This window comes from Natrix helvetica (assembly GCF_964273705.1).
Source record: "Natrix helvetica genome assembly, chromosome: 2".
Classification (NCBI taxonomy): Eukaryota; Metazoa; Chordata; class Lepidosauria; order Squamata; family Natricidae; genus Natrix; species Natrix helvetica.
The window spans coordinates 213,132,190-213,156,808 of NC_138552.1; the positions used below are offsets into that span (position 1 = coordinate 213,132,190).

The window sequence follows — 24,619 nt, forward strand, 5'->3', positions numbered from 1 at the left end:
CTGAGAGCCAGTTTGATTTAGCGATTCAGGGCATCTGGCTAGAAGGTGGGAGACAATGAATTCTAGTCCTACCTTAGACACAAAGGCAGCTGGGTGGCCTTGGGCCAGTCACTCCTTTTCAGCTTTGGGAAGGAGGCAAGGGCAAACCTCTTTCCAAAATGCTGCCAAGAAAAGGTCAGGGACTTGTCCAGCAGTCATCAGGAATGAGACACATACAGATACGTTCCTCATGTAATTGGAGATAGAAGAACAATTTATTTGGGTGTCCTATTAAAATGCACCAATTGTGCTCTATGTACTGAAGTGGAATTATATATAAACTAGTGAGAAAAAAATACATATAAAATATGTTAATTTTCAACAGGCAATATTCATAGATATGCAAATGGGATTTTAACTAGGAAGAGATTGATTTCCAGATCTCTACATGTCACAGTTGGGAGGCATGATTAATAATCACCTAGCTCTCTGTTTTATTTTTAAAATCTGGCATTGGACACAAAAGGCTCCAGGTAATTGCTATGCAAGTGTTGAAGAGCATTACATTTTTTTTTTATTAATTCATTGCAAATTCAATTTAAAAGGGAAGAAGTATATTGTGCTTTCAAAAAAAATCTGTAAAACATATAATATATGCAGGCTGCGGGCCATGTCATCAACTGGTCTAAATAAGGATAGACTAACTAATGAGACTAGGAACATTTAAATTAGCATTTGACCTGATGTTTTATGATGCTTTGTTTTATTTGTTTGTTTACTGGGCCCAAATACATTAAATGGCTATGCATTGCTCAAGAGAGCAGGACTAGGGGATAGATAACATTGCATTTCGCCAATACTGGAGTTTTGCCAAGAGTAACACATTGAAAATGCAACAGCTCAGTAAACAATCAGCTTCACTTAATTTTAGGCATTCTAATTAAATATCATTCAATTACACAGTTGTAATCCATATCTTATTACAAATGCCAGCTAGAATATACATGCGCTTAAAACCACACATTTCATATCTCTTAGATTTTTCTCTTACAGACACTATTGTAGTTTGCAACTGGGTAATCCCTGTATTATTTAGCAACTAATTAATCAATTGCAAATGTGTACAGTATTTCATTATCCATTCCACAGATCATTTCCCAGCAAAATCAGTTTTACAAAAACATCTGTAACTTGATTTTCAAAAGTCTACTAGTTTCATTTATTAAGGCTTTTTAGAAGCTCCTTTTGTTAACGAAAAAATAAGTATCTGATGCCACATGTGGAGCTTGAATAGCTCTCTCTAATGGGAACAACTTAATTTTCTGAATTCAGATACCAAGAAAAGCTATGGGTTTTTTTTTTGTGTGTGTGTGTGTAAAAGTGGAAGTAAAAAACCTACAATTTATTCCTTGAAGATGGAAAAAGAAGGCAACGAGACCATATAATCCTTGCTAACATTCAGTTTTAAAATAGAACAAAGGCAAAAAAGAGTAACTACTTTATATAAAATCCAAAGCCTTAGTACCTAATTCACTCTGGAATTTAGCAAGTGAGAAGAAAGAGTCAACTAAATAGAGTAAAACATTTTGGATTATGCTATACAACCGACCAAAATAAGAATTGCTAAGAAAAGAATGAGGGGTTTAAATATGGCCTCCATTCTCTGCAGGCTGTCAAGGCTATAGCATAAAAATAAGAAAATTAGGTTAACTTTTCTTGTTAATTACTATTGCTTCTCATCTGGGAAATAATCCTCTTTCAGGTAAAATCAATATGGATATTAACTTTAGAAAATTGTATTGGCTTGATCTTTAACTTGACAGAACAGGAATTGTCTACCTCCCCACTGCAGTCCCTTGCTTTCTTCAAATACAGTTCCTTATGTGTGCTCTGATATAGAGAAGTGCACATAAAGGAGAAAGTGGTGGAAGTTGCTCTGTGAACTGTGCTAAGCTGAGCCAAGAAGCATCTTACAATAGCAGACATTATCTTCATTTGAGAACCATTGTTTTTCTCACACCTTTTGTTCCACAATCACTTGCTGGCTAAATTATGCTTAGAAACATCCAATACAGGTTCAAGCCCTACATGGAAAAGGAGACTCCAGATTGACATGATGACTTTAGAAAAGGCTAAGGAAGGATAAGGCTAAACATTATTGCTGCCATATGCTGGATAATGGAGAAAGCCAAAAGATGGACGAAGAAGAAGAAAGTCAGAATGCTGTATGTTTCATTGATTATAACACTAACACTTAGGCTTATATGCCACTTCATAGTGCTTTACAGCCCTCTCTAAGTGGTTTACAGAGTCAGCACGTTGCCCTGAACAATCTGGGTCCTCATTTTATCAACCTCAGAAGAATGGAAGTCAATCTTGAGCTGGTCAGGATCGAACTGCTGGCATTGGGCAGAGTTAGCCTGCAATACTGCATTCCAATCATTGTGCCACTATGCCTCCTATAGAAAGTCCTTTGATTAAGTTGATCAAATCAAGCTATGGAATATGTTTAGAAAAATGGGAACCCCCGTTCATCTTGTTATATTCATGCAAAACCCATATAGTGGTCAGGAGGCCACAGTATGGACAGAATATGGATCCAGATTGACAAAGAAGTAACACAGTAGATATGCTGAATATATGTATTAAAGGTTGCTGACTTGGAAGATGATAATGTAGTTTTAAGACCGAAGGAAGAAACATCAATAAACTGCATTATGCTGCTGATACTAGTCTGATATACAAAAATTTGGAGGCTCTGCAGCCTCTAGCAATAAAAATCAAGAAGCACACTGAAAATATGGGAACAATATTAAACATTATTTATTATATTATATTTGCATTAAAGAAGACCAACCTATTGATGAGGGTACATATCCGGCCTTAGAATATATTGAAGCTTCTACCTTTAGGATCAACCATCGACAATAAAGGAAAAAGCAATCAAGAAATACGCCACAGACCACAGACCAATAGCCATGAAGGCATTGGAAAAGATGTTCAGATGTGTCTATACTTAAAAAAGATCAGAATAGTGCAGGCAATGGTATGTTCTGTGGCACTTTGTGAAAATAAAAGTTGGACTTTGAAAAAAACAAATCAAAAGAGTGTTGACACTTTTGAACTTTGGTGTGGAAAAGATTACTGAAAATACCATGGGTAGCCAAAAACAAAGAAAGAAAGAAATAGATTATCAAACAAATCAACAGGTATCTTAACTCAGAGCACAAATAATCAGATTTAACACTCTGGATAAACTGTAATGATGGGGAAAATGGCAATTGAGCCCATTCACAGCAAATAATAGTGGTCAATGTACCACCGAAAGACCAGGTTAGGGACAGATTGTCACGGAGAAAGTCTATCTGTGTGGTTACTAAGAATTGATTGAAATCAATTTGATGGCTCATAATAATCAACATCATTGTATTCTACAAAGTACTGCAAATCACAAATTTATAAGAGTTCATCAATATTAAAGAATAAAGATGGAATTACAGGTATACAGCTTAATAGTTTAATAATAAAATGCAATCATGTAATCTAATATAGGTATACATGATTGTAAAAGTCTTAGTATTTTAAGAGCTGTTAACTCAGTATCTTTCCTCTTGTAGAATTACTTCTGATTTCAACCAGCATTATAATATCTGCTGGTTTCTTAATGATTTAATAAGCAGAACTCTTTAGTTTTTAAAGGATAGTAATTGAAAGATTATAATTATAGAGGGCATGCATATCCAAAAGAGTCATCCAAAGACGGTGAGTTTATGAACTTGCTTGGATGGTTGCAATCATAAATCTTTATGTACAATAATGTATGAAATATGTAATTGTGCCCAAAGAAGGCCCCCTTCAGAACTGCATTAATAACATTTAAGCTTGCACATTTACTTTGTTTTTCCTCCTCCATATATTCAATATTTTAGACTTTAGGCATATTATCTTTACTTATGCTGTTAATAAAAGTGCTTATTGAATTACAGTCTTGCTTGCCTTTAATTTTAGAGTTACATTTTAATAACAAAGTAGACTACAGTGATACCACATTGAGCTCTATAGAAATACAATTATAGAAATATAATTTTCCAGAAGATCAGTTATAAAGTCCTGTGGATGCTACACTAATTAGATAATAAGATTAGAAGGCATCATGGAGAATAAAACTGATGCCTGGGCTTGATTCGTATTTCACATAGTAAAATGAACATGTAAACCAATGGTGGGTTGCTCCTGGTTCGTGCCGGATCAGGTGAACTGGTAGTGGTGGTGGCAGGAGGCTCCGCCCAGATGCTTCTGCGCATGCGCAGCAGTGTTGCCCGTGTGCACATGTGCATGAGTGAAACGGTAGTAAACAAAATTGAAACCCACCACTGATGTAAATGTATACAGTTCTTGCTGATTTATAAAGATGGCTCTCTTATATATAAGATAGAGCATATAAAATATTTAATATACTAGATAGGCATACGTTTATATAATCAGATAACAAGTTCTGTTTCGTGAAATCGCCCCAGTAGAAATCCTGGGAATTCTCATCAATATGGAGAGTGCTTTTAATACTTTCTGGTGCCTTCTTTAGCCATCTGCTTTGATTCTGAAGCTGCTAAGCCACAAGCACATCCCTTCTACAGGATTACCTGCATTTGGCTTCTTACTGAGAAATGTATGGAAGAAGAGGGGTTTTTTTAAGAGGAGAGGAAACAAAAATGAGCAAGTGGAGATGGAGGCTTTGCAGATTTCTGCCCCCCCCCTCAAAAAAAAAAAGCAGTACACCTGATGAATGATTAAGTCTTGCCAGTGAGAAAATTAAAAGCCTTGGTCTGGGATAGTTTGTGCAGTTATATACCTGAGGGGGGGGGGGGACAACAAATTAATACAAGAAAATGTTTCAAAGGTTAAAAAAAATTAAAAGGTGATCTGCCGAGTTAAAATATATCTCACATCAAATCTTTCAGTAGGTTTTATTAGTTGGCATCTGCTGTAAATTCAATGAGATGTTTGGAATAGTGATCTTTAAATAAGGGGTTCAGACATATGCAACAATTGTACAACTATGTACAATAGTACTTTCCTGCCAAGTGAAAGTGATCAAATGTTCTTTTCCCATTATTTAGTGTTTTTTTTTTTACATTTGTCAAGGAGAGACTTGAAGAAAATAACAAGACCTCGGAAAGGATTGTTCTATGCCACACACCTTTACAAACAGAAAACTCAACCTGCCTTCCCAAGCATGACCCTCAGAGTGAAGCCCCTCTTCTCAGGGTAGTAAGAGAGAAGCAGAGAGAGAGAGGACAAGGTTCTATTAGAGATGCAAGGTCTCGGGAGCTACCTGCTCTAGGATCTTCTGCTTGAGATGCTCCATGCCCAGTTTAATGCATGTGTATTCTGCCTTTCCTCAAGGGCTCCCATAGAGCAGCAATGGGTTTGATTAGCTGAAAGAGAAAAGCTGCATTGTCTGCTGCTGATGGTGATTCCCTTTGGGAAGAGAGAGGGTTCCTATTTGGAAGAGGGGAAGGAGGAGATTCTAGGCCTTTTCATTTATACCCTGAGAGATATAAGCAGGAGATGGGATTATGGAGTCTCCAATGTATGTTCTCATGCTGGAAAAAGAGATGTTCCTTCATGCCATCCAGATAAGGACAGTGGAACATAGAGGATTTGAATGTGTTGATTTCAGAATAAGCAGATTCTTGATTCTTATGTGATCTAAACCTGGTAGTTGCTGTGGTAATTAGGCTTACAGGTTACTCTGAGCGACACAAGCAAAATACCCCCTCCTTTTGGATTTTCCAAATCCTTACATTGACCACAATGGTTGAGCTAGGAGAGGTCCCTCTTAAATTGGGATTAAACCATGCTAGCTTCCCCACCCTCTGAAAAATATTTTATATTTCATTTGCCATGATTTCTGTGCAGTTCAATCAAAATTCTGAAAGAGTTGCTGTTAAATGGCTGGCCCTTCATAGTACATATTCTTTGAATTTTAAAATTGACATTCTTAGCCCTGGAATAGCAGAAAGTTACAGAAGCATAACCTTTTCTCTTGCTGGATATGTGATTACTTTTTCCCCTCATTTATATTCAAAAGTAATTAAAGAATAAGAATAGTGTGCGATGGTTGCTCTGTTTGAGGTGAAGCAGAAACTGCAGCCTCATTGTATAGAGGAGGGGGTATTTTTTTTCTATTGTAATTTTAAGGAAGACAGAGAAAGCATACAAAGCACCATTTCTTGAATCCTTTCCAACCTATTTACCCAAAATGTCCGCGGGAAGCACCTGTGTAACAAATAACATGTTATGTCTATGTCTTTCTCCTTTTCATCAGTGTGTATGAATGTTGAACGTATGCACTGGAAACATAGGCTGAGCAATATATAATCCGGTCTGGATCATGTAATCAGAAGGGAGCAGAGAAGGTACTCCAGGCAGCTACACAGGAGAATTGGGAGGGAAAAAAATCTGGATCCCCCCAACCCGGCCTCGGCAGACTCTTGTCCAGACCCAGCCCATTTTTAAACTCAGTTTTTCTTTTGCTGCTATCCCTCCAATGCTGAATTTGGTCCTTCTTGCTTATCGTTGGGAGTGTTATTCTGCTGATTGAGAAACTAAGTCCCTTGTGTCTTTCCAACATTTTGTTGGACCATAAAGATAAGCTTATCTGAAAGATTTGATTGGGGAATGTCTTCACAATGAGAAGAATTGTCTGTTTTCCTTGGATATTAAGAATTGGTGTTATTGATACTGTTGTCCCAAAGATGCTTTTTCAGGAGGCAACTGGACTTTCTTGTTTTTCTTTGAAGACATTTCGCTTCTCATCCAAGAAGGTTCTTCAGCCCCTGACAGGATAGTGGGGAATGGAAGGATTTATATTCCTTGCAGACAGTTGGTCATTTGCATCCTTTTTAGAGGGTCATTGAAGCACTTGGAGGTTTTTATCTGTGTCCTCAGGGTCACCTGAGTAGTGCTCCTGGTTCCTGTAGTCTGCAATTTTTCCTCTGGAAACCCATTCCTACTCCCACACCATTCAAAGCGTGCTAATCCCAAATTGTATGGCTAAAAGTCTGTAGAGATTCTCAGTCATCCAGGTGATGGTTATCCCAAAGAAGCTTCTTGGATGAGAAGTGAAAGATCTTCAAAGAAAAACAGGAAAGTCCAGTTGCCTCCTGAAAAAGCAACTTTGGGATAACCATGACCTGGATGACTGAGAAGACTTTTAGCCATACAATTTGGGATTAACACCCTTTGAATGAATTTTGGGACAACCGTAGCCTGGATGACTGAGAATCTCTACAAACTTGATACTGTTCTTCCTAGTGAAAGAACAATTTGACAATAGTGAAGCATTCTCCTCAAGGAGCTCCAGATTACTTTCCCACAGCATCTCAGAGCATTTTTAAATCATTATCATCGTCATCATCTTCATCATCATCATCATCATCATCATCATCATCATCATCATCATTTTTGTCAAATAGCTTGTTAAAGATGGCAGAAATTAAAGGCCGGGGGCCAGAGTTGTATAAGAGTGAGTGTATGTGTGTATTTAAGTGTAATAAATACATGAATAGGTCAGGAAAAAATCAAGCTAAGTTTCTGTTTTGGAACATGAATTCATAGTCTCAACATTTTAGATTTCTTCCTTTCAAATATAATTAATTGGCTTTTTGCCTCCATGTACCATTTTGTCTCCGCTACTATTACTCATTTGTCACTCATCCTTAAACTTCACTCTGCTCTTCCTCTCAATAATTAGAAATTGCAATTCTACCAGTTGAGTAGGAGGTATATTAGAACATTTCATCCAACAGAAATGCCTTCATGCACATATAAACAGTTTGCAGGATTTGACAACCCCCCCCCCCCAAAAGCAGCGGAAGGGTAGCACAGTATTACTTTCAAAGAATATATTTGAGATGATCAAGTTGTCTTTTTTAGGTCCCATCAGAACTAGACATTACTAAACACAAATGGTTTTGATTCTAAGTGCAAGTTTGTGCATGTTCAAGAAGGAATTTCCAAGTGCATTGAAGCATAGTTCCAGTTAGTAAACTTAGCTGACAGGGCATGCCTTTCTGTGTTACAACATGACTAAGCTTATTCTGGCAAACATTCAAAGATGTTACACTGTGTGGTGTAATAGTGGCTTTTTTCCCTATAATGCTGGAAGGAAACAAATGTTAGTAAATAGTCAATATTGATTAAAACGATCTCATCCATATCATAATGTGTCTCTGTGTGTATGCGTATGTGCATTTCAACGTTTATCTTCCCTTAAAGAATGAGACTCCGAGGATCATCAAGCCTTTGAAGACCAACACAGTTTGTGAATTGCAACCCCTTTCATAACCATGATCTGAGAGTTGCTAATAGAAGAATGGTAGGCTTGTGTTACCCAGAGCCAGGGCCATATCTTCTGTTGGGTCAGAATTATGTCCCAAATAGCATTTATTTTTATACAAGGAAGTGACTTTGTATGGGAGAAGGTATGATGTAATTGGACTAGACAGCAATTCCAGAAACCTATAAAAAAAGTAATTGTTTGAAAGCATAATCAACATTGTTAATTTATTTCTTACATTTGCAAAAAAAAAAAAAAGCCAAAAATGCTATTTCATCTTGAACTCTGTATGTATTCGGACTGATCTACAAAGGGAATGATAAATGAAACCTTGCTCACAGATACTTTGCTGGAAATGTATTAAAAGTAGCTGGATGGGGTTGTGATCTGAAGAGTATGTAGGAAGTTGTGCAGGTTATAGGAAAATGAGGTGAGCTCCAGCTTTGTCATTCATGAGTTTCAGAACTTTAAATATGCTGATTGAGTTGGAGAGTGAACAAGAGCTCTCTCTATAATTTTGAGAATGGTTTGTTTTTCTTAACTAATTGTAAATAAATACTATGTGATCATTGTATGACCAAAGGTAAACCATGTGTACACAGCATTTATATTTGGAAAGGAAAAGCAATTTTGACTGCAAGCTTTTTGGAATGGAAATGAATGACTTTCTCAAGATGAAGAAACTTTGAATCATCATTCTTTTATTATGACTTTACTCTTAAAATAACTAGTCCAGTGAAGGCTGCATACTTCTGACATAAAGTGTACATTGATTTCTGTTGAAAAACAGAAGAGAAGCTATATTCAGCAGGATTGCCTTGCCAGTTTAAAAAAAATGCAAAGAAAAATAGTATAAAGAATTATTTCCGGTCCCCTTTGCCTGCTTGCAAAGGTCAGAGTTAAGGTTATTGCCATGGATTTATAAGGAAACTCATATTACAACTGTCTGGACTATACCTGGCTTGAAGATAAATCAGCCCAGTAAATTTCCACTGCTGCCAGTTCTTTAACCTTCATAAGTAGAAGTGTTCAACCCCGGTCCTGTGCTTTTTTAAAAAATGGTCTCAATGCCTACACAGTCAATTTTTCCCCCCATTCAGGTTCAGATGTTCTTAGCTCTTAAGGAAGGTTTTTAAGATTACTCTTCCGGACAGCACAACATAATGACAAACAGGAAATGCACAGCTGTTCTTAATATTATTACTTTTTTTCTTAAAAAACAAAACAAAACCTTAAAGTTGCATAGATCAGTATTACCCTGAGAGGACACTGCGTTCCCACTGATGATTTCTTTCTTACTTCAAGAAAGAGAGAGAGAGAGAATAAAGGAATTCATTGTATCATATAATGTATTAAGTCTTGGGGCGTAACTTCACTAATAGGTTCGTGACTGTGGCTTTCATGAATTTCAGGATCATTCTGTTCAATAGCAGCTATTTCTTGACACAGAAGAAGATATGTCTGGGAATGGAATGAACTTTCTGGGCATCTAGGAAGCTTTGGAATAGTTGGGCCTGCTATTTAGAGCAAGTTTCCCAGTAGAAATACTACTCTTTCCTATCTCAGATGGGATGATGTAAGAAAGCTTAGCTATGTGAGAAGGATCAACTGTACCTTATGTCTTCTGCCCACAAGTGTCAAGCCTTTGGAAATGAGAGTTAAGGAGTTGAGGTGAAATTGCCGCATAAATGTTTGCCTTTTGACTTTCACGGGAAGAAGCAGTGCCACAGTGCAGTAGTTCACATATTAACAGATAATGTAAGCACCACTTTATGGATTCACAAAGAAGGTAAATGCCTGTGTTTTTAATAAGAAAAAATACACAATTATAATGTTTTTTGATTTATTTCCTGTTCCTGGTTTTCTTTCAAGTCACTTGGTCTGACCCTTGGCACTATTGTCTTACATTATCTTATGAGGGGAACGTTGGTTGCAAATTGTTTGTAAGTTGCGATCTTAAGTTACAAATTAATTCAATTTCTTTTGAAAATGAATACCATGTCAAGTATAATTTGGTGTAAATACAAACTAAGTCAGTGGCAATCAAACACATCCAGTTCTTTTCCACATAGATAATATTTGCAGTTTTGGTATATGAGCTTTCTTTTTGTGTAAATTCCAACAGATAACATACAGGGACAAAATGTGATCCCTCTGGCTCTTTCAGCAGGATTTGTGCCTAGCTTCATTGTTTTGCAACAACAGTACAAACACTGTACCAAGGCCACTGAGAATTTTGCTTCATGTCTCTGTCTCCTGCTGAGCAGGCTATTTGGATTGTTGGAGAAGAGCAAATACTTCCAGCGATAATCCAAAGATTTTGTTCCTCCCCTATTGGTCTTTTCCTGAGAGGAATATGTTTGCTGAAAATCAGATCCATTTTTAAAAAAGAAAATCTTAGACTGGAGTGTTATTTTCAGTGTAACACTCCAATTTAAAACAAAGCAGAAAAAGAAAGGTCCTGATTTAAAAAGAACTGCCTTTGATCTGAAATAATGATAAGGGCTGCTATCTTAGTTGATTCTGAAGTGACAATGCATGTTAAGCAATAGCAGTTTACATAGACTATTCAAGACTATTTCAAATGCAGTCAATTTGTTACCAAAACGTTATATGTTATTTAGTTCTTCTCTCAAGTTACTGAAATCCATACAACCCAGGAGTGTGTCACAGCTTTATCCCACCCTACAGAGTCAGAGTCTAGGAGTGTGAGACAGGGTGGGGGTGCACAGTTATATCACCCAGCATCCACCGCAGTATCTTAGCAATGTGGAAAAGTTAGTGTGTGGTATGACATACTTCCAGTGACTTCATCATTGTATAAGGATGATGGACTTACTAGATATGTCCTGCACTGAGGAGAATTATAACAGCAGCTCACAATTAAAATACCTGGTCTGTATGGTTGTTGTTTTTTATGAAACTTGCTCCAGGTTAAGTTGTAAGCATCTGTACTCATGATAAATTCCATTCTATTCCAAAAGGTTCAGACACAAAATTAAAGGAAAACCTGACTTGTTAATCAAGTGGCACTGGCCGAGACATTCAAAAAAGCATTTGCTTATTTCCCCTTTCAGTGGGCTTTTAAACTTGCTCCATTTTGTCTTACCTTTTGTGTTTGCCCCATTGGCACTCATCCCCTTGTTTTGGGCCTTGGTTAGAGCTCCAGCACATAAATATCCAAGTTATGATTAAAGAATTATATACCAAACTAGGACCAATTGAGCTAGATACAGTGTAGATTCAGGTTAACGTTATGATCTGAGGTCTGTGTGCATCTGTCTACGTGGAACTTCCTGGTCAGAGAGACTAGCAGTTGAGATCTTCAGAACTAATCTCCCTGTCTTCTCTTTTTCCTTGTCTCTGTGCTTTTCCATTTCCGTCTAGTTCTCTGACTTTGGTATACATAATATTCAAATTCTTAATGAATCAACATCATACATGGGGGGGGGGGCTATTTATTTATTTGCATCCCACCTTTCATGGCTAAGATGGGTCTTGAACTCATGGTCTGCCACTTTCTAGCCTAGTGCCTTAACCACTAAACCAAAATGACTCTTTTAGCACAAATCTTTCAGTTCAGTTACCAAAAGAAGGAGAATTACTACTTACCTCTTCCTAAGTGAACCAAGTTTGAGAAAGATTTATTTGAAGACAAGTGGCTGATGATAATACTTGTTGAATCTGGTACTCCTATAAAGCTGTACTCCTATGTAGAAGAAGGAAACAGGATTAGGAGTGGAACATTTAGAGATCTTCTTCATGGGAACAAGTAGGACATAGTCTCCACATTCTGTGCCCCATTACTGCTTCTCTATTTTAAAAGGTATCATTCGAGGAAATCTCATGCTCCGTATCTCTCAGACTAATAAGGTGTAGTTATTTTTACTGAACTAGAGATGAAACCATGGCCTGAGTCAACAGAAGCCTATATACCAGTGATGGCGAACATTTTTTTGCTCGGGTGCCAAAAGGGCATGTGGCATCTGATAGCGCATGCATGCAAACCCACACCCATAATGCAATGCTATCCACCTGCACATGTGCACTCAATCCCCCACGCATACATGCAGGCCTCACTGAAGCTTTTGGACTTCCAGTAGGCCCCTTGGGCAATTTTTTGCCCTCCCTAGGCTACCTCCTGAAGCTTGGGAGAGCAAAAAAACGCCCAAAGGGCCTACCAGATGTTTGTTTCTGAACTTCTGGTAGGCCTGTTGGGCCCATTTTTTGCCATCCACAGGCTCCGGAGGCTTTCCTGAAGCCTGGGGAGGGTGAAAAACAGCCTCCCCCCACCCTCCAGAAGGCTGAAAATCAGCTGGCCAGCGTGCGCATGCGCGTCGGAGCTGACATAGGGCAATGCCTTGCGTGCCCTCAAATATGGCTCCGTGTGCCACCTGTGGCACGCATGCCATTAGGTTCACCATCACGGCCAAATACATTTATGCATTTTGGATTACATTTGCACATGCTTCTATTTTTTTTACTTTCCTTCCAAAGGTAGGGATTTGGGTGACATTCATTGGGTGGTTATTCATTACGTACACTCTTCAGCTAAAATTAAATACTTTTTAGGACTTTTCCATATGCAGTCTTTGACCAGCTGCCATTCCCCAAGATAGTGGTTAATTTTAAAAGTTGAGTCAGTTCTTCTAAAAGCACCACAAGCTGGATTTACTTTCCTTCCTTCCCTCGTAAAGATTATGTTTTGTGGGAACCCTGTTAAGTTTGCTCCTCCTTCTCCATGTCTCACAGCATTTGGACACATGCTTCCCAGTTCTTGCATTCTACATCTGCTGCAATCGATTCTAGGAAAGGCATAAGGATAACCTATCAGTGAAGTTGATCTTAAATCTTCTCATTAGTTTCTAGTCACTTTCACAATACTTATATAAAACAGACAAGCCTGCTTGATTTTCCTTATTTATATAAGCAGGAGTTATCAGCAAACATAGTCTCAATCCTACTTGCTTTCTAGTAAGCTTCATAATCCTGGTAAAAACAGTACTTAGCTTGATTTCCCCTGCTTTGAAAGCGGTAACACTTGCTTCATCTCACTTTCCAGCCCCTGGACTAAGGGTGTGGCTACTTTTCTTCTTCCACACATAGCTAGAGGTTTTTATATTATATGCTATAATCATGGTTAAAGCTATTGTGACTCCAGCTGCAAAAAAATGCCCCCTGCCAGACTGTCCTTCCTGCATCACAAGTAGCAAAGGCTTTTAAACAAAAAATAAACAATAAACAGAATGGTGCTTTCTCCTTAACAATTGCAAAGACTTGCTGTGTTGTTGTAAATGGCCAGCCAATGAAAATGTGAATGGGAGATGGGTTCTAGGATTTTTCTCTTTGTTTTTTGAGGAATGGAAGCAAGAAGGCCTTTGCTGCTGAGGGGCAGGGACAGCTCAATGGCAAAACACTAATTTTTAAGAAAATAAAAACTCTGATCATTAGCAAGGAGAAGAATTCAGCACTCAGGTTCTCAAGCTTTTAAGGCTGGAAGAAATGAAACCACTGGAACTGAAGAGCAATAGAAATTTGGGCAAAGATGATAGTGAGAATGAATATTTAATCATCTTGTGGGGTGAGAATGAGAGAGGTATTATAGATAGACCATTTGTCCATAAAATGGTTGTATCTGGGCATCTGGGCTCCTACCTTTGTTAAGAAAAATATTTAATTTTGCCATCTATTTCAAAGGCTCTTCAGAAGTCTCTTTGAATCCTCTTCTTTTCAAATAGAAGCTGGGTAGGCTCAAACTATTAAAATCTTGGGAGGTGAGTTTTCTGTCTTTCAATCACTCCAGTTTCAATTTATTTCTTCCATGATGTCTGAAACCTTGAGAAAAAGAAAAAAGTCAGCTGCAAGGTCAAGTGTGCTGTCACTGATTTAACAATGTTTGATCACAACCAGAAGTTTAAACATCTTGAACAGACAACTGTCACCCTATAAGTAGAAGAATAAGAATATCTATAGTACATTTTCATGCTAAAGAACCTCTATAGATATTAACAGATTTTATTCAGTACTGGAACTCATTTCCTTCTAACAAGCCTTATGTCCAGCAGCAATCTTTTCCATGACTGTCTAATCTAAACCAATAATTCTCAACCTTTCCCTTCTTGGATCCCACTCATTTTATTAAAAATTCAGCCAAAAGGGGATATAAGTTTAAATGCATTATGAAGTTCAGGAAACCACTTACTGAGACAATAAAGTGGAGCAAAAATATTTTAATAATATTATGTCCTAATTCAGACTTGCTTTTTTTCTTGTTTCTTCTCCTTTCTAGTAAAAGAAAATTTGTAAATTGGGTTTTGCTGTAAAGATAAAACATTTCTTGCAGAAGGGGGTAGGAGGAGACATTTTTAATTTTTTTTAAAAGTGGGGGGACTTCCAAAGGACAGAGGAAATCTAATTTACACCAATCCATTTACTGTACTTCTCTGTATCTTTTTATCCTTGTCTGCCATCCTTGCTTCTATCACATCCATATGCCACCTAAAGAACTGTCATTATTCTCTAAATTTCTCACATTACTTTCTTTGAGGATCTCATTAACTTCATCCATCCACCTCCCTTAGTCTTCCCCTTTATCTTGACCCCTTCATTCTTCCTTCATATATCTTCAATCAATTTCTTTATAATCACTCCATTGGCTTTGCTTCTTTTGTGTTAGACACTGACTTTTGAATTCAATCCATATTCATTCATCACTCATTTATACTTGACCTTATTTCTTCTTGCTTAATTACATCCACTGTTTAAGTAGCCCATTTGATTGCATTTAACTTCTATGTCTCTTGACATACTCAACTCTCATTTCCATATAAGAAGTGGACAAAAGCATACTTCTACAGATAGCCTTTTCCCCCCTTTTACATTCATTTCTCTAGACGAATCATATATTATCCACAGTTTTCTGCTTTTCTGCATCGTAAATGTTCTGCATCTATTTCCCTATCCTTGGTAAACATCCTACCAGGATATACAGATTCATCTCCTTCGTATTTTTTTTTTTGCCAGTTATATACAACTTGAAAACATTCAGTCTATTTTCCATTCAAATGCAATTGTCTTGGTCTCTGAAACATTGTTAGAGCCATGCTCATGACTACCTTCTGTAGCAGTAATGTGTGGCTTTACCTGCATGCAAAATTTTGCATACGTTCACATCCACAACTGACACAACATTAAAAGCACCACAAGTTATGCACAGTATACATTCATCAATAAATATATTAGCAATGAGTGGAATTTTTACACTTGTTGTCTTATTATGTGCTTAGTGTTGAACTATTCACTATGTAATCCATTTATTCTTATATATGCTTTATTTCCATCAAAAAACACTCTTGTGGGATTCAGCAATCAGTTCCAATTCCAAAATCCACAAAGTTTTAATATATTTATGTATTCATAAATGGCTGAAGAACAAATCTCCGATCTGTTCATTCCCTCCTTGGCATAAAGCCAGGCTGTATCTCTGAAAATTTTGCTCAGTGTCACCTCTCATAACATTTCCGTTGAGACTTTATTACAGACCTTCTGGTTACTCTGAAAAAAATAATCCCCATAATCCCCCCCCCCCGCTATATTTTCCTTTGTGAACTGGAATGGTAACAGTATTCTTGAAATTATCAAATACAGTTTCAGACTTCCCATGAACACTGAGAAAGTTGGATGGCCACTTCACGATCAAACCAGATTCATCATTTAATGTTTCTCCTGTTACACCAACTACTCTTTCAGGTTTTTTCAATGTTTTCACAGCAATTTATTTTACTTTGCTTTTAGCAACTTTTACTCCATTTTTCCTTACATATTGATATTTATACTATTTGTGTCATTTTTACTCTTCAACATTTCATTCTTTTCCTCACTGAGAATATTTGTCCCAACCTTCCCTCACATTAATTTCATCACCAATAATTTCTTCAATTTTCTTCTTAAATTGTTAGTCTATGGAGGTTCCTTGTTGAGCCTTTTTCATCCATTTCGAAATCACTTTTGTTTCATCAATATTGATATATTTTCTTTTATTTCTTTCTTGTTCTTTTTTATTATATACTTTGCAACCATCTTTTTCTTCCTTGTGCAATATAATTCCCCTGTCTTCATTTTTACAGCAGTGCTTCCCTTTTATGCATTATTTCTCTTCCACAGTCTCTTTCACATCATTATTTTACCAAGTTTTTTCATACTTTCCTTTAGCATAGCACACTTCTATGGCATTCTATAATGTTGATGCTGTTCACCAAACCATCATTTGTATTCAGCCTTGAATCTCCAAATGGTCTAATCATTTTTGTATTCTGTCATCTTGTTCTTACCTTTCTATTTATGGCATTTAAAAGAATGATTCCTCAAGCCCATCCCATTTGTTCAAAATGTTGTACAGTTTTTCTCCAAAGTCACATGTGAATCTTTGATTAGTACCATTGATTGAAGCATAATATGTAACTATCATCAGCCTGTGAATTCCTATTTTCTTATTCACCTACTTCAAGATGGCAGCATTGCCTACTTTCTGATCCACAGTTTACCTATTTTATTCTTAATTAAAGGCATGCCTTCACTTCTTCCACTCCATAAGACCAGATCACTTTCATTCAAATCCATTACATCTTTAACTCATCTTAATTTTACATATAATATGCCTGTTTTTCTTTCTTTCATTTAAGGCACTAATTCATGCACCTCTTATGTTCCGACTCACAGTCTCCAATATGCTACAGTCATCAATGACCTCGTGAACATTTATCTCCTCTGTTCATGATTAACATTTTCACATAATGCTTTTTTGAAAGATAGAGTAAATTCAATTATGAACCTTAGTTACCCTAACTTAAGAGCTGTGGTCTCACAGTGGTTAGAATGCTGTATTGCAGGGTAAATCACTGCTCACTCCAGGAGTTTGATCCTGACCAGGTCAAGCTTGATTCGGCCTTTGATCCTTCCAAGGTCAGTAAAATGAGGAGCCAGATTGTTGGGGGGGTAATAGGCTGACTCTGTGAATTGCTTAGAGAAGGCTGTAAAGCACTGTGAAGCTTTATATAAGTCTAGGTGCTATAGCTACACTCATGCCATATGCAATATTTCTTGTTAACAGTAAGGACATAGTGCTGGTCATTTTGGATAAATGTAAGAAGTAGAACCAAAGATCAGTTTTACCCCAAACATGTTCATGTTATGTTATGTAAGTTAAAATATCTACTTTAAAGATAATTTGCAAGTCAACATATTGTTATCCCATCTCTGCAAGGGAGAAGGAGGTACCTGTAGTGTACTGATACAGAAATGTCCTCTTGAGGTAACGGCAATGGCAAAAGATGTCTCCTCAACCAAATTCCCCAGCAGTAGCCACTGACTCCTATTGGTTCTCTATAGTTCCAATTTAAGGATTGCCTTACCTCACCATCTGAAACAGTTCTTAAGAGATAAGAGAACAGAAGCTACCTTTAAATATAATAAGCATGTTTATGCAGGTAATAACAGATGCCTTAATCTAGAAATTGTTGATTATCTGAGCTCTCGCTATTTCTAATTCCAGTGGCCTAAATCAGCAGTTCTTTTATGTGTTGAATGAGTATTTTCCCCCCTATACATAGTAATAATAACTGTTCTGCTTCCTAGGACAAGATCCTTTGCTTCATGCTGTGTCTGCTAGACATTTCACTTTGGGAGCCTGGCAAGACAGATGTGGCCTCCAAATTTTTCTTCATCTTGATTAATTCTCTGCCACTGAGGGAATCTTCAGTAAACAGCTTGAATCCAATCCAGGTTCTGGCATCATAGAGACAGCTATTTCTTTTTAGTTACCCACATGTTCACCATACAATAAATAACCCAGAAATAACATTACACGAGAGACAGGCAGACTGAAACTGTTGTGCATTGGTGGCAAGTTTTTATCCTCTCCCCTCTTCATGTTTTCATTCTAATTATTATTATGACTAGATACTTAGCCTTAGGTATGCTGAGGAAATCAGTATGACTCATCTGTCGAGTGCTGGCAAATGCTGGGGTGGATGTTGTCCTGGTGGGTTAATCATTCCCAACTTTGCCTTAAAGATTTGCTAATTCCTATAGCTGTGCAAAGCAGCTATTGTGGGCTTAGTGGGTGACTTCTCTGCTGAAATAGCCTTTTGGCAATGTCACTTATAAACTGGGTCATGAAATTAGAGAAAACAATAGCTGTCTTGAGGAGAGGAGCCTGGCACACAGCATACATTGTCAGTAACGATTGTCTGAGCCTCATTTTGTGCCATTCTTTATGCGGCCTCTCTTAGTGTCAGATTCTTTCACTTTTTATATTATTATTATCGTTATTAGTCAATCCCCCAAGCCGCAATATCTTCTACAGTAGAGTGATTTTGCTACTCTGGCATTTTTCCCCTAATTTTCTGGACAGGAACAAACTATTGGCACATCTCACACAAGTACGACTGCAGTGGTTGTTAATTCCCTCTCCCTCCAATACCCACATATAATTCTGTGTTTCTTTTCTGTACAATACCTAATATTTGAGGGGGAGAGGAGAACAGGATCTGTTACCAGGCTTTAAGGAAGTCATCCTCCTTAAAGTCATTTTGGGAAGGTTGAATCACAGTATGTTTTGGTAACCATTGGCACCAAATGAGCCCCCCCTCCCGGCAAATGATGAGCAACTTGTGGCCTACATGCAGCTTCCCAACTCCAAAGGAGCCGCATTCTGTAATGAGATCTCTCCTCCTCCTCCTCCTCCTTTTCCTTGAGCACCAGAATAATGATAGCACTGGGTATATTCAGACTGAAGTAGGCATACCATAACTATTTTGAGATGTTGAAAACAACATGCATCTGGCTTTGGAAGCCTGCTGTTTTTAAAAGGCCATGCCCTTCTCCATCAGCCCCTGATTTTGCGGAGCAGAGAAAATGGGGACCGTCTTGAGACTACCCCAGCTTTATGCTCTTGGAGTATCCCCAATGGTGTGCCTGTAGCTAGAATGTAATCTGCACGCTTGACCCAATGTGTCCTTGAACTTCAACTTTTTTTGAAAGAGTTGTTTAAGTTTCAAGCCCTAATTGAATACTCTTCCTTGCTCTTTTCCTAACAAATCAGTGATGCCCATGCTACGCCCAAGATAAACGATCTCAAATGAGAACACATAAAAATCTGAACATGAGGGAGACGCAGAGACATAGTGTTTATGTTAATGATACCTATGGATCTCTTTGTTCTACTTCAATATATTTACCCTTTTTCCGTAATTCTAAAATATTTTATGATGAGAATGTTATTTTAAAGGCTCTTGAAGTAACTTTCTGTAGTTTAACTTTACAGATTAAGAGGTAGACTGTGTAATACTTGTATGTAGCAAAGAGATTGGATCCAGAGCCAATCTGTAACTTGTGTTAGCTTGTTACAGCAATGAAATCAGGCCTTGAAGGTCAGTATACACCGCTCAACTTTCAGTAGTATCTTCCTACTGGATGTAAGGGTTGAAGCAGAAACCAGGTCAGAGAAGGGCACTGTTAAATGCTAAGCAGGTCCATGCCAACCCCAAGGCTGGGAAAGGAATGGCTAAGAGTCTGTTAACTCAAAAGAAGAGGATGAAAATGCATAAGATTTAATCCCTTCGGATGGCAGAGATATGGGTTTGACTTCTATATTCTGTCTCTATCTGTTCTTCTGCATATACCATGTATGACTTCTTTCTAGGTTGCAATGAAGACATTGAAATCCAGTGAAATCACTGAAGTTTTTGCTACTAATTCATGAATGTGAGGTTGAGTTTCCAGAAGAAAAAATAATATAACAATGCTTGATTCTGTGTGGTCCCAGAAATATGAAGCTTAAATGACTAACCTTGTTAGGCAACTGCACCTATCCTCATTGTTCAGTTTTCTCATGGTTAGAATGGGCAGGCAATCATTTCTGAAGGGCAGAAACAGATGGCACCACTCCCTATTAATCCCCTATTCACCTTCAAATGAAACAGGCTTACTGTATGTTTCTCTGCTGTACTTTGGACACCATTCTCCCTTTTATGTTGTCTTGAATCCTTCTGTCCATTTGAGCTGCAACTAGAGCAGGGGTCTCCAAACTTGGCAACTTTAAGACTTGTGAACTTCAACTCCCATAATTCCTCATTCAACCATTCTGGCTGAGGAATTCTGGGAGTTGATGTCCACAAGTTTTAAAGTTGCCCCGTTTGGAAACCCATCAGCTAGAGCATTTCAGTTTAGGCTAATCTCAGCAATGTATCAGCTACTTTTCAAAGGCAAGGTTGCATCTTCAACCTAGTCAGTGCTTAACCCTGCATTCTAATAGCTGCTATATCTCTTTTCCCTCCCTCCCTTGTCTCTCAAATAGCATAGCAGTTAAGATCTTCACTTAGATACAGAAAGTTGCCAGTTTAAAAGCTAACAAGCATTGTTTAATTACAGTTTTCCTTTAAAAAAATCTAGGAGTTTGCTTTTTAAAAAATTCAGATACCTGAAGCAGAAAAGTGTCAGCTGCAGCTCCCAGACAGAAGAGATTATGTGGCCTCTTTCTTAGTTTTGTTGACTTCTCTAATATTGCTACTGGAATGGATGAATTGTGTTAGAAGAGCTCTTGAGTTTTATGGTTTAGACACCTGTCTGCTATTAACAAAAGTGAGCTCACTTAATGTCACATGAGCCATGAAATAACCTTCCAGCAGTCACCTCTCCAGACAGTGTTAGAGCCAAAGATATAAGAGATTGAAAAAGTCAGTATCTTACTGCCAAACCTCTAAATCATCCAGTGCTTATTGCCAAATTATTTTTGGTATGATTCTGAATATACTTCGGCTTCAGGAGTTGTAGGTTGCTCCCTTATATGGCCATGATTTATGAACATTATTCCAGCATTGTCCCACCGACCATCACTGAAACTGTACCGAATATTAATTTAGAAGTTGTGTATGTTTCATTGAGATTGATGCCACTTCTCTATCTTTGAGACCTATTTTCAATTACACGTGTGTCATCAAAATCCCAGGGAAAAAATTAGTTGTCCACCTTTTACACGTATTTCATATTTGCACCAGTACCTAGAATGTTTTTACTTGAATGTCATCTTGCAGCAAATATGTGTTCCCAATAAGCTCTTGAGCTGCCTCACTGCAGAATAGATGAAAAACACTGCTGTCACGTAGAACTTCCAATAACTTTTATTCCTGACTTTGACTTAATTCAATACATTTTTTTCCAGAAGAAAATTGGGTGAACTAAGATTATATTGTATTTTCTTCAATAGAAGAGTTTGTAACAAACACAGCATCATCTTTGCCAATTCTGCAGTCTTGAACTCAGTCTCCCTGAACAACTAGGACTGGTGTTTGGCAGCGGCCAAAGTAATTTGTTAGATATCCAGCTCTCTTGCACTGCACTCATCAACTGTAAGCTAGAAAGCAGCTTCAGATCCTGAGAGTGAAACCTGCCTGACCTAACATCTTGAACCAATTCATGATTCAGAATTTTCCTGGTATCGTGAAGAATATTTAATACCATCAATTTAATCAAGAAAGCAGGAAAATGCCCTGCCTAGTGTTAATGAGAGCATGATGGCCATATGTTCTCTCTTCTTGGAAACATTTCCCCATTTGAAGATTATCCTATGCAAAACCAATTTACCAATACAATAGCAGAGGGACCTTGGATGTCTTCTAGTCCAACCCCCTGCCTAGGCAGGAAACCCTATACCGTTTCAGACAAATGGCTATCCAACATCTTCTTAAAGACTTCCAGTGTTGGGGCATTCACAACTTCTGGAGGCAAGCTGTTCCACTGATCAATTGTTCTGTCAGAAAGTTTCTCCTCAGTTCTAAGTTGCTTCTCTCCTTGATTAGTTTCCACCCATTCCTTCTTATTCTACCCTCAGGTGCCTTGGAGAATAGTTTGACTCCCTCTTCTTTGTGGCAACCCCTGAGATATTGGAACACTGCTATCATGTCTCCCCTAGTCCTTCTTTCTATTAAACTAGACATACCCAGTTCCTGCAACCGTTCTTCATATGTTTTAGCCTCCAGTCCCCTAATCATCTTTGTTGCTCTTCTCTGCACTCTTTCTAGAGTCTCCACATCTTTTCTACATCGTGGTGACCAAAACTGAATGCAGTATTCCACGTGTGGCCTTACCAAGGCATTATAAAGTGGTATTAACACTTCAGGTTATTTAAATATAAATTTAAATATAAGAGGGTTAATAAACAAGGATAAGCCATGGTGTAAAGGGTCTCCTGAAAAATAAGCAAACAAAGCAGAAGCCTGAGTCCTTTGGTTATTTTTTTTTTTACTACAATGAGATGTATTTTCCTGTGCAATATGGCAACCAGATCTGTTTTATGAAATTAAAGGATCATGGCATAGCAGCAAAGACAGACAAATAACAGTTATTTCTAAAAATGTGTATCCATGCAGTAAAATTAATATAAACAAATATTATGCAAGTCAATTTTTATCTCCTTCCTGGGTAAGTCTCGCCACCCCCATTTGTGGCAATAGTCTTGATCGACTGACTATTTATGGTAGTATAGTTATTCTAATAAAATATACAACTTCCTTCTCTCTTGTTTCTAGGCTTGGCCTTATTCAGAACCAGTTGCCTCCCTCAGTATCAACTCATTATCAAGCAAGGTTGAATGTGGACCAAAACATTGACATGGAGTTGAAATATCAGATTCATGGCAATGTCCCTACAAATAGATACTTAGATATTGGGCACCCCCCTTACTTATGTGGGAGGGAATGCCTGGAGCCCTGGGTTTCAGGCAAACTCTACAGCAACAAAATGCATTTGAAGTGGCTCTCATTTTCTTTAGTCTCTGTACTCCTTGACTATATCCCCATTGCCATACACACCAAGAGTAACCTGTTGGTTGGCAGAACATGCTCTCTTGTCAGCAAGATGGCTGGAAGAAACTTTGCAGTCTGCCTGGGAGGTTTTTGCTGAATAACTTGCAAGAAGATAGACCTGTATTTGTTTTAGGACATTTCCTGCCTTTCTAGTCGTACCAAAAGAAGTTACCCTATGAATGTACTGTTAACATACACTACCTATGACATGCAGCAGAAAAAGGTGGTATTGGGTACAATGAATTCTACTAATCTGTTTTGAAAACCCCCAGTGGTGGAGCACCCACAACTAATTTTTCTTTCTGTCTTTTTTATTTCAGTGAACTCTGGCGATGGCATTGACTACAGCCAGCAGAAGCGAGAAAATATTGGAGACTTGATTCAAGAGACACTGGAAGCTTTTGAGCGCTATGGTGGTGAAGATGCTTACATAAACATAAAATACATGGTCCCAACTTATCAGTCATGCCTGTTAAATTAACAAGAATGATGCCATGAGCACTTTCCAGCTCTGTCTAATGTTTTGGTATTCATTCCACACCCCCCCCCCACAACCCCCCCCCCCCAATATACTAAAAAAGCAGCTTCTGGGACCTTAAACTCTTTAGCTCTTCAGTACAAATGTGAGCCTGTCTTTCCAATGCATAAATAGTGCCTGTTTCTTGGATTACAATGGTGTGCTGTGCTTATTTGTTTGGTGAAAGAATTGCTTCTTTATCACAAAAGCAGAGCCGAGCGGGTGTCAGAGTCAAACCTTCATTTGTACGGACAATAAAACTATAATTTTCATACGCAACTCGGCAATTGCTCTTCTGTGTCCGCTTGCCCTGGAGGCGATGTCCCAGGCTGTAACAAGGAGAGTTTATGCTGACTGCTTAATAGGAGAAACAATCGTTCAGCAGTGGTTCTCTAGCAGCTGGGCAGAATAATGGGCCCCGACTTACAATAAAACTGTTGAGCATCTCTATGAATTACAGGAGGGACTTTTGTGCAGCCCATTAGAAAGCGCCTTCATAAATGTAATTAATGAGTCAAACACACGTGTCATCCAAGCTTCCAGGTGTTTGCCTTTTTTCCCAAAAACAGAATGCCTTCTTATTTCTTTCTTTCTCTCCCTTTTTTTAAAAAGCAGTATGGCAAGGAAGGAAAATGGATCTGCCTGAAAGCAAAATTTTATAGTAACAGTGCTGCCCTGTGGTTTGTCTTGAAAGGCAATAGGTCTTTGCAAGAATTCTAAATCTTTGGGACTGGCTATTTATAGAACTCCTCCTCCAGGTTATCTACTGCTTTTGTTGGCTGAAGCATAAGCACATACCATGTTTATGATGTATAGGTATAACATTTTTTTCTCAGATATGACAGACCTGGCTAATGAATTGGCAGCTTATGAAGGGGATCTGGTTCCCCAGAAAAGGTAGCTGCTGGCTGCTTATACCAA

General features: G+C 38.0%; 1 protein-coding gene and 1 long non-coding RNA gene across 7 annotated transcripts in view; one reads left to right on the top strand and one right to left on the bottom strand.

Moving 5' to 3' along the window:
* Window positions 1-23,969, top strand: part of PACRG (parkin coregulated) — a 260,907-nt gene extending 236,938 nt beyond the window's left edge. For both annotated transcript variants that reach the window (XM_081943467.1, XM_081943469.1), the window contains one exon: window positions 23,502-23,969. In XM_081943467.1, coding sequence (XP_081799593.1) covers window positions 23,502-23,662 — 161 coding nt within the window. In that variant the 3' untranslated portion in view covers window positions 23,663-23,969. The remainder of the gene's footprint in view (window positions 1-23,501) is intronic.
* Window positions 9,002-20,935, bottom strand: LOC309387185. Of its 5 annotated transcripts, none has more exons than XR_014174555.1 (6): window positions 20,799-20,935; window positions 13,976-14,155; window positions 12,863-13,125; window positions 11,933-12,029; window positions 9,935-10,117; window positions 9,002-9,096 (listed from the first exon to the last, which is right to left on the bottom strand). It is a non-coding gene; the product is annotated as an uncharacterized lncRNA (long non-coding RNA). The 5 variants fall into 5 exon arrangements; XR_014174558.1 differs by adding an exon at window positions 20,169-20,237 and having other exon boundaries at window positions 9,008-10,117; window positions 20,799-20,848; XR_014174556.1 differs by having other exon boundaries at window positions 9,008-10,117; window positions 12,886-13,125.
* Window positions 23,970-24,619: the final 650 nt, after the last annotated feature.